The 12,526-nt window shown below is 36.0% G+C and overlaps 1 protein-coding gene and 1 long non-coding RNA gene across 6 annotated transcripts in view; one reads left to right on the top strand and one right to left on the bottom strand.

The window, feature by feature from the left end:
* Window positions 1-2: 2 nt before the first annotated feature.
* On the top strand, window positions 3-12,372 carry LOC125264524. The gene is made up of 3 exons (XR_007184089.1): window positions 3-158; window positions 1,539-1,590; window positions 12,225-12,372. It is a non-coding gene; the product is annotated as an uncharacterized LOC125264524 (long non-coding RNA).
* The window catches only part of si:ch211-200p22.4 (phosphatidylinositol-binding clathrin assembly protein), a 69,306-nt gene continuing 64,379 nt past the window's right edge, over window positions 7,600-12,526 (bottom strand). For all 5 annotated transcript variants that reach the window (XM_048183858.1, XM_048183861.1, XM_048183860.1 and 2 more), the window contains 3 exons: window positions 11,941-11,997; window positions 11,717-11,833; window positions 7,600-8,129 (listed from right to left, as the gene is read on the bottom strand). In XM_048183858.1, coding sequence (XP_048039815.1) covers window positions 8,115-8,129; window positions 11,717-11,833; window positions 11,941-11,997 — 189 coding nt within the window. In that variant the 3' untranslated portion in view covers window positions 7,600-8,114. The remainder of the gene's footprint in view (window positions 8,130-11,716; window positions 11,834-11,940; window positions 11,998-12,526) is intronic.

A 12,526-nucleotide genomic window follows, 5' to 3' on the forward strand; every position in this document is an offset into this window, starting at 1 on the left:
GAGATATTCTAGTCTGAATGAACTCTAAAAATAGCCAGTGTGCCATGTGCTCCTCACAGCTGCTGGGGTCAGTCTGAGGGGGTGTGACATTCCTGATGTCTACAGAGACAGGGAGAAGGGGGGCACAGAAAAAGCTACTAGAAAGAGCTAATCTAAAGGTGGGTTATGTGTTATATTTTTTTTTACTTAATCTGATTATCAGTAATGACAGACAAATCAACATATTGTGAACTGATTGTTGTTGCAATTTGCTTTCTCAGATAAATACAAAAATATATATTAAATGTAATGTTTAAAACACATAAAAATGCATTTATTAAATGGGTAATACTTTAAAATAGGGTCTCATTTGTTAACATTAATGTATTAACTAACATGAACTAACAATAAGCAATACATTTGTTACAGTATTAATATTTGTTAATGTTAGTTCACAGTGCATTAACTAATGTTAACAAATACAACATTTGATTTGGTTACACTTTATTTTACAGTGCCATAGTTACATTGTAATTACTCAAATAAGTTATTAATTAACTACTATTAATTAACAGTGTTACAGTTAGGGTTAGGTTTAGGGTTAGTTACTTGCAATTATGCATAATTTACTGTTATTACTATAGTAAGTACATGTAGTAACATGTAACTACAGCACTAAAATAAAGTGTTACCTTTGATTTTAATAATGAATTAGTAAATTCTTAACTAATAATTCTTAGTTCATGTCAACTAAAAACCTTATTGTAAAGTGTTACCAGTGCATTAATGCATGAAATGTTCTGTTCTGCAATTTCACTTGTAAAGCTGTGTACTATTCTGGTCCTCTATTAAAATTCATTATGTTATATTGTGGCTTTTTTAAATTGATAAAATGATAAATTGTTTTGTAAAGTCTTGTTTTTCTATACATTCAGTACTGCCTGAAAGTTTGTGAAACCCTTGAAGAATCTGTGAAAATGTGAATAATTTTAACAAAAAAGGGATCATACAATATGCATGTTATTTTTTATTTAGTACTGTCCTGAGTGAGATATTTTACAAAAAAGATGTTTATATATGGTCCACAAAAAAAAAAAAAAAAAAAAAAAAAAAAGCTGAATTTATAAAAACGACCTGCTCAAAAGTTTGTGAACCATTGATTCTTAATACTGTGTGTCGTTTCCTGGATAATCTATGACTATTTTTTGTTTTGTGATGGTTGATTACGAGTCCCTTGTTTGTCCTGAGCAGTTAAACTGAGCTCTGTTCTTCAGAAAAATCCTCCAGGTCCCGTAAATTCTTCAGTTTTCCAGCATCTTTTGTATATTTGAACCCTTTCCAGCAGTGACTGTATGATTTTGAGATTCATCTTTTCACACCGAGGACAACTGAGGGACTCAAACACAACTATTAAAAAAGGTTCAAACATTCACTGATGCTCCAGAAGGAAACACGATGCATCAAGAGTCGGGGGTGAAAACTTTTGCACAGGATGAAGACGTCACAATTTTTCTTATTTTGTTTAATTTTTTTTCTTTTCTTTTCTTTTTTTCATTTAGTACTGCCCTTCGGAAGCAACAGAAGACACTTAAATGTTTGCCAGAAGACAAAGTAAGTACAATATTCCTTGATCTTCAAATTCAAAAGGTTTTCACCCCCCGACCGTGTTTTATATATAATGTATCTGCAGTATCTGGTGTCATTGTTTTGAACATTCTTAATTTAAGAATGTTTCTTGAGCAGCAAATCAGCATATTAACATGATTTCTGAAGGATCGTGTGACTGAAGACTGGAGTAATGATGCTGAAAATTCAGCTTTGCCACAGGAATAAATTACATTTTAATATATATTAAAATAGAAAAGTTACAAGGCGTAACAATATATCTTGCTTTTTTGCAAATACAGTCACTTTGAGTCATAAAAGTCAAACACTTACAGCTTGGTAGATGCTGGATTTGGGTTAGAGAAACAGATCCACTGCAACAGTGGAAGCACAATCTTTTCTCATTGAGCAAAAAATTTAATTTGACTGGCAGGCACAAAGTATAAAAGTAAGGAATCTCAATGCAAATAAGCAGCTGCAGAATAGAAACCTTGAAAAATTGAGTCAGATACTAGTCCTGACTGTGTAGATGAATATTAATAGATGTACAGAATAGGCAGCCAAGATGAAATCTGTTAAAAATGTCCTTTATTAAGAAACCGGTGAGCGCGAGCGTTAATTCCATTTATTCACAAGGCATTCATTCATGGTTCAGGTTAGAGGCTTGCAACCATAAATTTTCTTCACAAATACAGACAACAAAACAGAGACCGAGACAGAAAGTAAGAATAAAAGAACTTACAAAAACTGACCCAAGCAAAAATGGCAAGAAGAAATATAACATACCAGATCAGCACAAACAACCACTGATAAATCATAAAAGTAACAGATATACACAGAATCCGTCCATCACTACGACAACGACTGCTTACAAAAAAAAACAGCACCATATTTAATAGAACTTCGCAAACGTTACATGGAACTGTGAAACTTTCCCAGGCATGTCAGATACAAAAACATGCAAGAAAACAGGTACAAATTAAAAAGCGATCAAAAGAAAATGGAGTTAAATCCATCGCATCTCTTGGTCCTAGGTTGAGCATCTCAATGCAAGCGTACAAAAGACAGTTCAGGAGAGACTGGTATCATAAGATCATCGACTTCAACCAGTGCTGTGTGGTTCATGAAGCTCACGGGGAAACCAGAGGCAGTTGCAGATGAAACGTCAATGATGAGGGTGTTTGATTCGGGTTTAGTTACTGATTAAAGGTTTCACCGACAACCGATGCAAGCGTTCTAGCAGACTTGAGAGAGTTGGTGTACAAGCACATCCACACATGTCTGATTCTTTTCCCCCAATGATACATATTCAAAACAAAAAAAAACAAAAAAAATAGTGACTGCACTAAGTGGCTACGCTCAAATAATTCATACAGAAGTGAAAAATCACATGTAGACTCTGCTTCAAATCACACACGGTGACCTTCAGAAGAGTAGAACAAAGGGTTAAATAATCTAAACCACATTTAGTTACTTAGTAACTAATGAAATCAAATTTTGTCTAGCCAAATAGTACAGGAATCACCTTAAATGTCATAGCAAAGACTAATTTAACCTTTTATTAAACAAAGATTTGCTGTAAAGTTGGGGGAAAGGACCACAAGATGGAAGTTGCTGCTGTACATCCTTTTCCACACATTATAACCAGCTCCACGTACACTGTTTGGACAACTTCAAAACAGCTGAAGTTGTTCTTAAAACAGAAGAAGATTCACAAAGAAACATTGGTTGATTTTGCAGTTTCTGAGTCCACTGTCAAAAAGTGCTACAAAGAAATAATCAGGTGGTTCCTGTTGCAGTGAAACTCGTGCAATAAATTCAACAGAAATTACATTGACAGACGCAAAAACAACACAACACGGCACTATACAAATTTGACCAGGTATTGAAAACGTGCGTTCATTAAAAACCCTGCATTATGGGCCGTGAGGCAGGCATGAAGTGCAATTTCAAGAGGCCAGAGAAGAGCAAACAAAAGAACCGCACGTCGGGTCATCCAAAAAGACCTCGAGAGCAATGATCTTCCTGCTTGGGATTTAAGAGGGCTTCAATATGATGAGATGGATAAAAAAAGTGAAACTAAACAAAAATAACCAACAACTCAGGAATGAAAATGGACTTTATTTATGTCAATGAAAGGCAGACAAAAAGTTAAAGAAACAAAAAAGTTAAACACAATCCCACAATTTCTGCTTTTAAATTTTCACCATGCTGAATAAACTCCTTATGGTCTGCATAAATAAATTACAAAACATACAGTGAGGAAATCAGCATAAACATGGAGGTTCTCTCTCTCTTTTTTTTTTTTTTTTTGGCATTTTATGATAAATAGATAAGAAAAAGTTGCTGCTTTGCTCCCCTGTATGGCAAGCCGTTTTGACTTTTATTCATTCTCAGGATATGAATTCTTGATATCAACAATTGAATTTTCACTAGTTAAAATGCTAATTTTTGATATCAAGAATTTTATTTCCACTAGTAAAAACTAGAATTCTTGATATCTGTAATTGTATTTTCACTAGTGAAATGTTGATATCAAAAATTACTATTTTTACTAGTAAGAATTGTATTTCTGATATGTGAAATTGGAATTTCAACTAGTAAGAAATCAGTTCTTGATATCCACAATTGAATTTGAATGGCAGCCTATGGTGACATTTCACTAGTGAAAATACAATTACAGATATCAAGAATTCAATGGAAATTCAGTGGAAATTCAAATGTTGATGTCAAGAATTAACATTGTTACTAGTGGAAATGTAATTCCTGATATCAACAACTGAATTGTTGATATCAAGAATTCATATCCTGAGATGTGAATAAAAGTCAAAACGGCTTGCCATACCCCTGGGCTGATACACGGGGATGATGGCACTTTTACTGTGTACGTATTTCTAAATATACTGCATATAATTCTGTAACAGAAAAATAAGGATAAAAGATGCTAATGTGAATGTAGCAGACAAAAAAAAAAAAAAAAAAAAAAGTAATTAAAGCGCCAGGACAGCTCCATGACTATACAATGGTGAGAAGGAACCTGAACACCAAGCATCCCCTCTACAGATGTGTGGTTCACGCTGACACATCCGTTTCTGAAAGGCCGCTGCTGAGCCGAGTTTTCCAGGCCAACTAATGAGACGAGCCAAGGCGTATAAAATCAGGCTAAGTAGTTCACAAGTACTCTGGATTTGGCTGCTCTTCAGTCTGGCTGAGTGCTTTAAAATAAAGGATGAATGTAGAGTGGTGAGTTCAATACACTCAGACATTTGCTTTTTGTACACAACAGTCCCATAAACACCAAAAAAAAGACTCGGGTCACAATCTAGCAGCTGTTTATGTGAAAGACACAATTACCACAAGGGGGAGCTGTGAGAACAAGAACGTAGGGAACCTCTTTCTTCATAGCAGTGACCTTAAATAAAAATAAAATGTTTCTTTACTTAGTTCAACCAAGTATTTAAAAAAAAAAGGGAAAAAAAAAAAGCCTTCAGAAAAGCGTTCATGACAAAAAAAAAAAAAAAAAAATCAACAGGCCTACAGGTTATCCAAAAGCAATATTATCATAGGTTGCCAAATAAACTTGCATTTTAAGATGCATTCTTCACCCGAGGCAGGGCTGCTAATGCATGCAGAGATTTTAATTATATTTAAAAAAAAAGACAAAATATGGCCGAAAGAAAAAAAAAATGTGGAAAAGCTGTGCTAAGCAACCTGTGCCAAGGACCAGAAACTGGAGATTACCATGGAAACCCTGACTCATGAATGATAGAACCTTAGCACATCTTGAGATCTTGTGCTCCTCCTTGAAGCTCACAATCATACATTCGCTCTCTCGCTCACGTACACACACACACACACACACACGCAAAGCCTCCGGTGACGGGATAATAGAATAGATCCTAATTAAACAGCATCGCACCTCAGTGCCCCGTTACCTTGCAAACCCAGCGAGAGTATCAACACAGAGCCTGCATATAAAAAGCATTCAGTCTGAACCAGCTGGACCCTCTGACAGCACTCAAAGGAGAATAAACTCACAAGCTTGTTAAGAGTCGCTCAATAAGGAATTAGTAACCCACTCACACACAGAAATAAGCAAGCAGAGAAACATGGTGTACATTGTTTCTCCAAAAGGAGGGCAGGCACTCACACAGCACGCATTACAGCAACCTGTGCTGTCTTTAGCAACACACACAAACAATGACCACACTTGAACTGCTGAAAAAAAAAAGGGATAGTTCACCAAAGAAATGAAACTTCTGCCATCATGCACTCACCCTTATTTCGATCCAAACCTAATGACCTTCTCACAAAAGAAGAATGTTGGTATTGACTATCATTGTATGGGGCAAAAAAAAAAAAAAAGAAAGTAATAAAATATACATTAATAAATGCATACAGATTTGAAACGACGTGAGGGTGAGTTAATGATGACAGAATTTGCATTTTTGGGTGGAATGCCCTTTTAAATTGGCTGAACCTGGTTTAAATAAATGGCAAAAGGAGGTGTGTCTTATGTTTATACATCACAAAAAACATTCTGATTGTACACTAACAATGTACACATGACTGACTGTTATAAACATGTCATAACTGCTCTATAACATGACTTAGAGGTGTAAAAAAGAGTGACTTTTTAACAACACTACAGAAAACTTTTATATAGTGGATAGTTCCACTGTGTCTGCTAAACATTGCTTAAGAACTACGTTGTTTGGCGGAAGGATTATTATTTATCAATAAATTAAATGATTGCTGCGATGTGTTGATTTTATGAAACCAGCTATATGCAGTAACTGTCTTATAAAAGAAACAAGCCCTGTGAATCCATGGTTTACGGTGATTTTAGAACAGCGTTGTTTGAGATTCTAAAATCACTGTAAACCACTGCTTTCACAGGGCTTATTGCTTTCATTTACCATGGCAAAAAATGTAACCACTATCTCCACTGCCGTTCCATCAGTCCATGCAGAATAAAAACTAAACGGTATCATTGAACAAAGCATGAAGAAACAAAGCAGGAATTATGGGATGATGTGAAGGGTGGACTGGAATCCTGCTCTATAAAGGGTTAAAGGGATTTCAGAAGGATCAGAAATACTTTGGCTGCACAAGCAAAAATAAAGATACCCTGTTAACAGTACCCCACATTCTGAGGAACTGCACGAAAACAGACTTAAAAGTAGATTTTAGCTATTGATTTTGGTTCCAAAGTTGGCAAACACCGATACGCACGTCGTTCAGAGAACGAAACGTGATGTCAGGTGCTGGGTACAGAAGCTAGCTTATGGCATTTTTCGAATCGCATATGCATGTAATTTGGCAACATAAAACAGACCATGATTCATGTCATTCTCTGAAATAATAATGAAAATATATATATTTATAACATGCTTTCTATGAAAAAAAAAAAAAAGATTAAAAAACAAAGGGTTAAACAAAAACCCTTATTAGAAACAGATTTTTCAAAAGGGCCATTCACCCTGTACCCTTCCCCGATGCTTCCGGTCACTCGCTCTCAGGGTGGGTGGTACATGTGGGAGTGGTCTCAAAGTGTGAGATGTAGTCGTAAATACATGATATGTTTGGTTAACACACAGAAGAGCGGGAGCAGATATGTTTATCAGTGTCCTGGAAGTGACAAAACAAGGTGGGAGGCCAGTAAGAGGGAGCTCTTCATGTGGCTCACGTAACACCAGTTTATGTGTGTGCATGTGTGTGTATGTGTGTGTGTGTGTGTGTGTGTGTGTGCAAGACCACCATCATGTCTGAAACGACAACCCTTAAACCAGTTAAAAAAAAAAAAGACTGACTGGCTATTTTGAACAAAAGCCATCAGTAAGACATGGTAAATGTTAACATTAGACAACTAAAGTTCTAGATATAAGAGACAAGCTCAATGTTGTATATTATGTTACACATAAATGCATGTGTAAAGTGCTTGGGGGTGCAGAACACCTTAAATAAGGGGTCAAATTCTTTCCTTGTTCTGAAATGAGAAGCCAAGGCATTGTGTTAATGAACCATTTAAACATGTTTATGATCTAGTAAACATATTTTTTCTTTGGTGACACATGCTGTTTTCCTGAACTAAGCATGGGCATCTTCATAACAGAGCAAAAGGTGACAGTACTAGGAAGTCCACTGTGATGGGCTTCAGGTTTAATTAATATTAATTGTGATGTTAAAAAAAAAGCAGAGTGCTCAGTGCATGGTAATTTAATACCGGCAATAAAATCCACAATTACCATGATGTATCACACTTGCCAGTAGACACAGTGCCCCAGGAAAGAAATGAACTTCAAGAGATGAAAAATGAAACACTGTGCGCACTCTCATTTGGTGTGTGTTTGTATGTGTTGGGTGAGTCGTTTCAGACATTGAGGTGAGCATTCTTGACAAATACATTTCTCTTTATATGCACACTCTTTCTTTTTATCTCGCCCTCCTTTTATCTGGTGGTAGTTGGATCCTCTACTTGCTTGGTGTTCCTCTTAGCCGTCTTGTTTGGCGCTCTGCTGAAGTGCTGCTTACATGAACTGCATCTGTAGACACAAAGAGTTATACAGTAAATGAAGAGAACGGCATCAAATGGCTCAGTAATGACCGTGTGAATGCAGCAGAACTGAATGTCTGTAAATGGAGCATCGGTGTACTTGCCAGAGTCATGGAGCTGTGCGTGTGTGTGTGTGTGTGTCAATACTAAATTTCTGTAGTTATAATACCAATGAAAATGGATAATTCTGAATACTACAGCAAAAACTAATACGCTATTTAACAATGCTTAATGTAAACATTTAAATATCAATGTAATATTAAGGGATGTCAATCAATTAAAAAATACATTACATTGCATAGATTTTCACATTAAATCTCCAAATTAATATGGAAGCAAACATAAAGATGGTATGTTAAATATTTTAAATATTTGTTTAAAGGTGCAATAGGTGATTCTCTACAGAAACATTTTTTGTTATACTGATTAAAAGTCTCCTTATATCCTGATAGCAATCACTATGTTAAACGGTCTAAAAGTATTTTTATAAATATATATCCTCTGTGGAGGGCGTAGGACCCTAAAATGTTCACCCGATCTTTATATTCGGTCCGAATATAATAATACGATATCCTACGTGCCTGTCAGCGTTTGTTTTCACATACCCTCGCCAACCCTGTTTGCACAGACGTCATAAGCGCGTTTCATGCTATGCAGAGTTTATACAAGACCAGAGCACCGCAAACAAACAGCAGCCACCTTTTACAGTTCCTACCAAAACAAAACAATGAGTTTATGCTGCATTCACACCATAACTACCGTAATTGACCCTTCGCAAAGACCCGTCCCCCTTAGTTACTGTTGCTTTGTCCGACAAGCCGTGGCGCTGTCACGCCACACGCAGTGAAAAATACATCGCGGAGCAAAGAGGACACTGACAACACGTCGACAGACAAGACAGAGCAGGTTACTTATGATATTAAACAAAGTCCCAACTTTCAAACTGTGTAGTTTTTTTAAGAAATTCAAACAATAAAAACCGTTTTGTGGCTCTTTAATGTGTCGTGACCATAGTCGTGACAGATCACTGTAGCGCCTCAGCTCAAGAGGCTCATAAACCGATCATCTCTTCCTTCTAGTTCATTTATAGCATCAAATAAACATGAATGAACATGAGAAGGAAAGTTGTTTCAAACACGGAAAGACGTCAGGACACACCATTTTTCAAGTTTAAGTCCACTGAGGTTAACCTTCTAACTCCTGACTGCTTTGTCGGACAAAATGGTGGATTCGGCGTTATGATTGGTTAGATCACTTGTCAATCAAACTCCCGGCGAAGGGTCAATTAAGAGATTCTAACCGGAGCTGTTCACGTCCTCATACTCGTAATGCGTTTCCATGTCAACAGTATCAACACCGAAACGAATCTGCAGCAGTCAGGTACAAGCTCTCTAATAAGTTGTTTACGTTCATTATTATTGTAATGTTATGTGCTTTGAGACATGAGGTAGTTTAATGCCGTCTCTTGTGACGCTTTGCCGAGAGTAGCTCTGTGTGTGTGTGCACCTTCAGTGTTTTGGAGTAGGTGTGGATTTGGACGGCGATTTGCAGGGAGGGTGGGATCGTATGCTTTCAATGCTAGCAGGCTAATGTTAGCATTTCCCAAATCACCTACCGCACCTTTAATGGCATCTTTTTACTAAAGCTGGGCACACATTTAACGACTAGCTAAAACATTCTAAGACTCAACATACAGCGATTGTTTCCTGCGACTGAAGCAGATTAAAATACTTACACAATTTGGAATTTGAACACCGACTGTAATCGCAGACTGAACGCAACTGGCTCTGACTGGACGCGTTTGAGCGCGATCAGTCATAAGTATCAATTTACATTCATAATCGGCCTTACAATCGTTAAGTGTGTGCACGGCTTAAGTACTATAAATGAAGGCCAGTATCACTGATACCAATACCTCTATTAAATGGATTTGTTTTCCATTTCTGTTTATAAAATGAGTTATTATAGACATTCAACATTACAGTATAATTAAAAGCCAGACCTACACTGCAAATTATCAAATTGTTTTCATCAATTACAGAACAATATTAATAAAACTTTTAATTCAAGTGAACTAATCTGCTCTCTCTGTTTGAAGAGTTATCAGTTCATTTTGCTCACATTAAAAACAAATTTGCACATTCATTTTCACAATACAAATTTTTTTTTTTTTTTAAATGATGGATGTGTTAATTGCCATAATCAAAGCTTGACATTAACTTTTTTGCTCCACCCCTGTGGTTTTAAAAAAAAATTACTAGCCACTCAGCATTTTCACTGGCCACAATTTTGCCGTTGGGAAATTACATTTTGTATGATTAAAGTTGACTTTGGCATGCTTAAATTATTTGATAGTGAGTCATTTTACTTGATTTAGAAGATTTAAAACCCTTTCAAATGCAGAGTGATGACCCAAATCAAGACTACATTGTATATCAGCTGGTATGTACAGGTGGGCAAGGGGTGGGCAATATGAGCATAGGCTAATATGAGAAATTTTATAAGTTATTTTTGTTAGGCTATATAAAAGAACAAAGCAGCAAATTAGCAAATTACAAAAACAATATATTTGATTAAAAATATATTTTTTCAGATACAGTAGGTTTATTTAACATCTTTTGTTTTATTTAACATCTTTACACAGGCTTATAAACATCTTTTGTTGTTTGATTAACATTAATGACAGGTATTTAATTGGGCTGCTGAATGCATGGATGTAATATACTGATACACATCCAGTTATTACCCACCTGTTTACGTCCACTTAAGCCATAACCGACTATATTCACGTGAGATACTCCACACAATGGACATTTTGACATCTGTGTGTTTGTGTATTTGACTATTCAGGCGCAAGGAGAACTGATCACGCACACGACATAGAGAGCGCTTCTGTTGTGTGTCATTCAGCGCGATTCCACCTATCCCGCCTTCACTAACTGCAAGTTAATCGATAAAGAATTGTAATTGAATTGTAATTTTGTGATACGACAATTTTGGCATTTCATTTGGCTGTAAGCTGAAATTAAATTCAACCCGCCAAAGTGGCTAGTGGGAGTGGCTGTCTTATCCGCCACAGCTGAAATCTACCCACATTTGGCGGGTGTTAATGTCAAGCCCTGGCTATAATTATTGTTTATACATTAATTGTCAAATATTAATCACAGAAATCAAAGTTATTTTTCTCATCCCTAATACATAGGGCTATTAATACATATGCCAATACAATATTTCTATATGGTATATATTGGTTCAAACAGAAAAAAATACAAGAGTAACAGTATTGCCAAAAAAAAAAAAAAAAAAAAAAAAAAAAATTCATTTCCATTAAAAACAATAAAATGAATACTGATTCAATCCTGCTGGAATTGTTTGTTTATTATTGATGACATACTAAATAGACAGTAGAAGGTCTTTTAGGCTTTTCAACATTAAGTTTCAGCCTGTCATTCAACTGAGAGATAACTACCGATATGAAAGTTTGTTATATTATAGCCCTGATGTATGGTTTAAATGCATGGGAGGCCAATGTGTGTTATAAGTGGATTAACTGGTATGTGTTTGTTTTGTGTGTACCTGGGCTCCGGGGATGGGGGTGAAAGGGTTAGTGGGTCTAAGAACAGGCTGGTTGTACAACATGGGTTGTTGGGTCATCACTGGAACCCCTCCCATCTGTCCCAGCTGAGGAGGGACCTAAATCCACCCAAACATTACATTCAGCGTTATTTTCTTTTCAGCTATTAACCATTTAATTAATCTACATAATATCCATGTAACCACTGTGAGGTCACAATGCTCACCATTCCATACACAGGCACTTGAGGTGTTGTCATGGAAAACGCCATGGGAGCAGGAGCCTGTGTGTAAAAAAAAAAAAAAAAAAAAAGTCACAAATCAACCATCAATGTGCTGACTGATCAAACAATGGTGCACTGATCAATCGAACAATGACATACTGATCAAACTACTGTATACTCATTCAATACCTTTGTGCTCACTAATCATGTCTGGTTCATTTAAAGATCTGGTTTAATTGGACTCTTTTGTAGAGTTTAATTGTACTCTTTTGAACTCTCCTGCACAGATGCCTGGACTGGTCCATTCAACACATGCAACACTGGAGTAAAAACAAATGACCCAAGGATTTGATACGTGCCTACTAATGACATGACGGGTCATTTTTTTGTCCAAAGGCCTTAATAATAATAAAAAACAAAGATATGACATCCAAAGTATTTATTGTTTTATTGAATCCAAAGGTTTTAATTATATTTTGCTACATATAAAGCTATTATGTGTATTTATCTACACAAAGGAAATTATGTGTAGAAGTCATTGTTTTGTTATGAGAAAGAATGTCTGGAAAAATGAATTTCATTGATGTCA

This window comes from Megalobrama amblycephala, linkage group LG3, assembly GCF_018812025.1.
Source record: "Megalobrama amblycephala isolate DHTTF-2021 linkage group LG3, ASM1881202v1, whole genome shotgun sequence".
NCBI lineage: Eukaryota > Metazoa > Chordata > Actinopteri > Cypriniformes > Xenocyprididae > Megalobrama > Megalobrama amblycephala.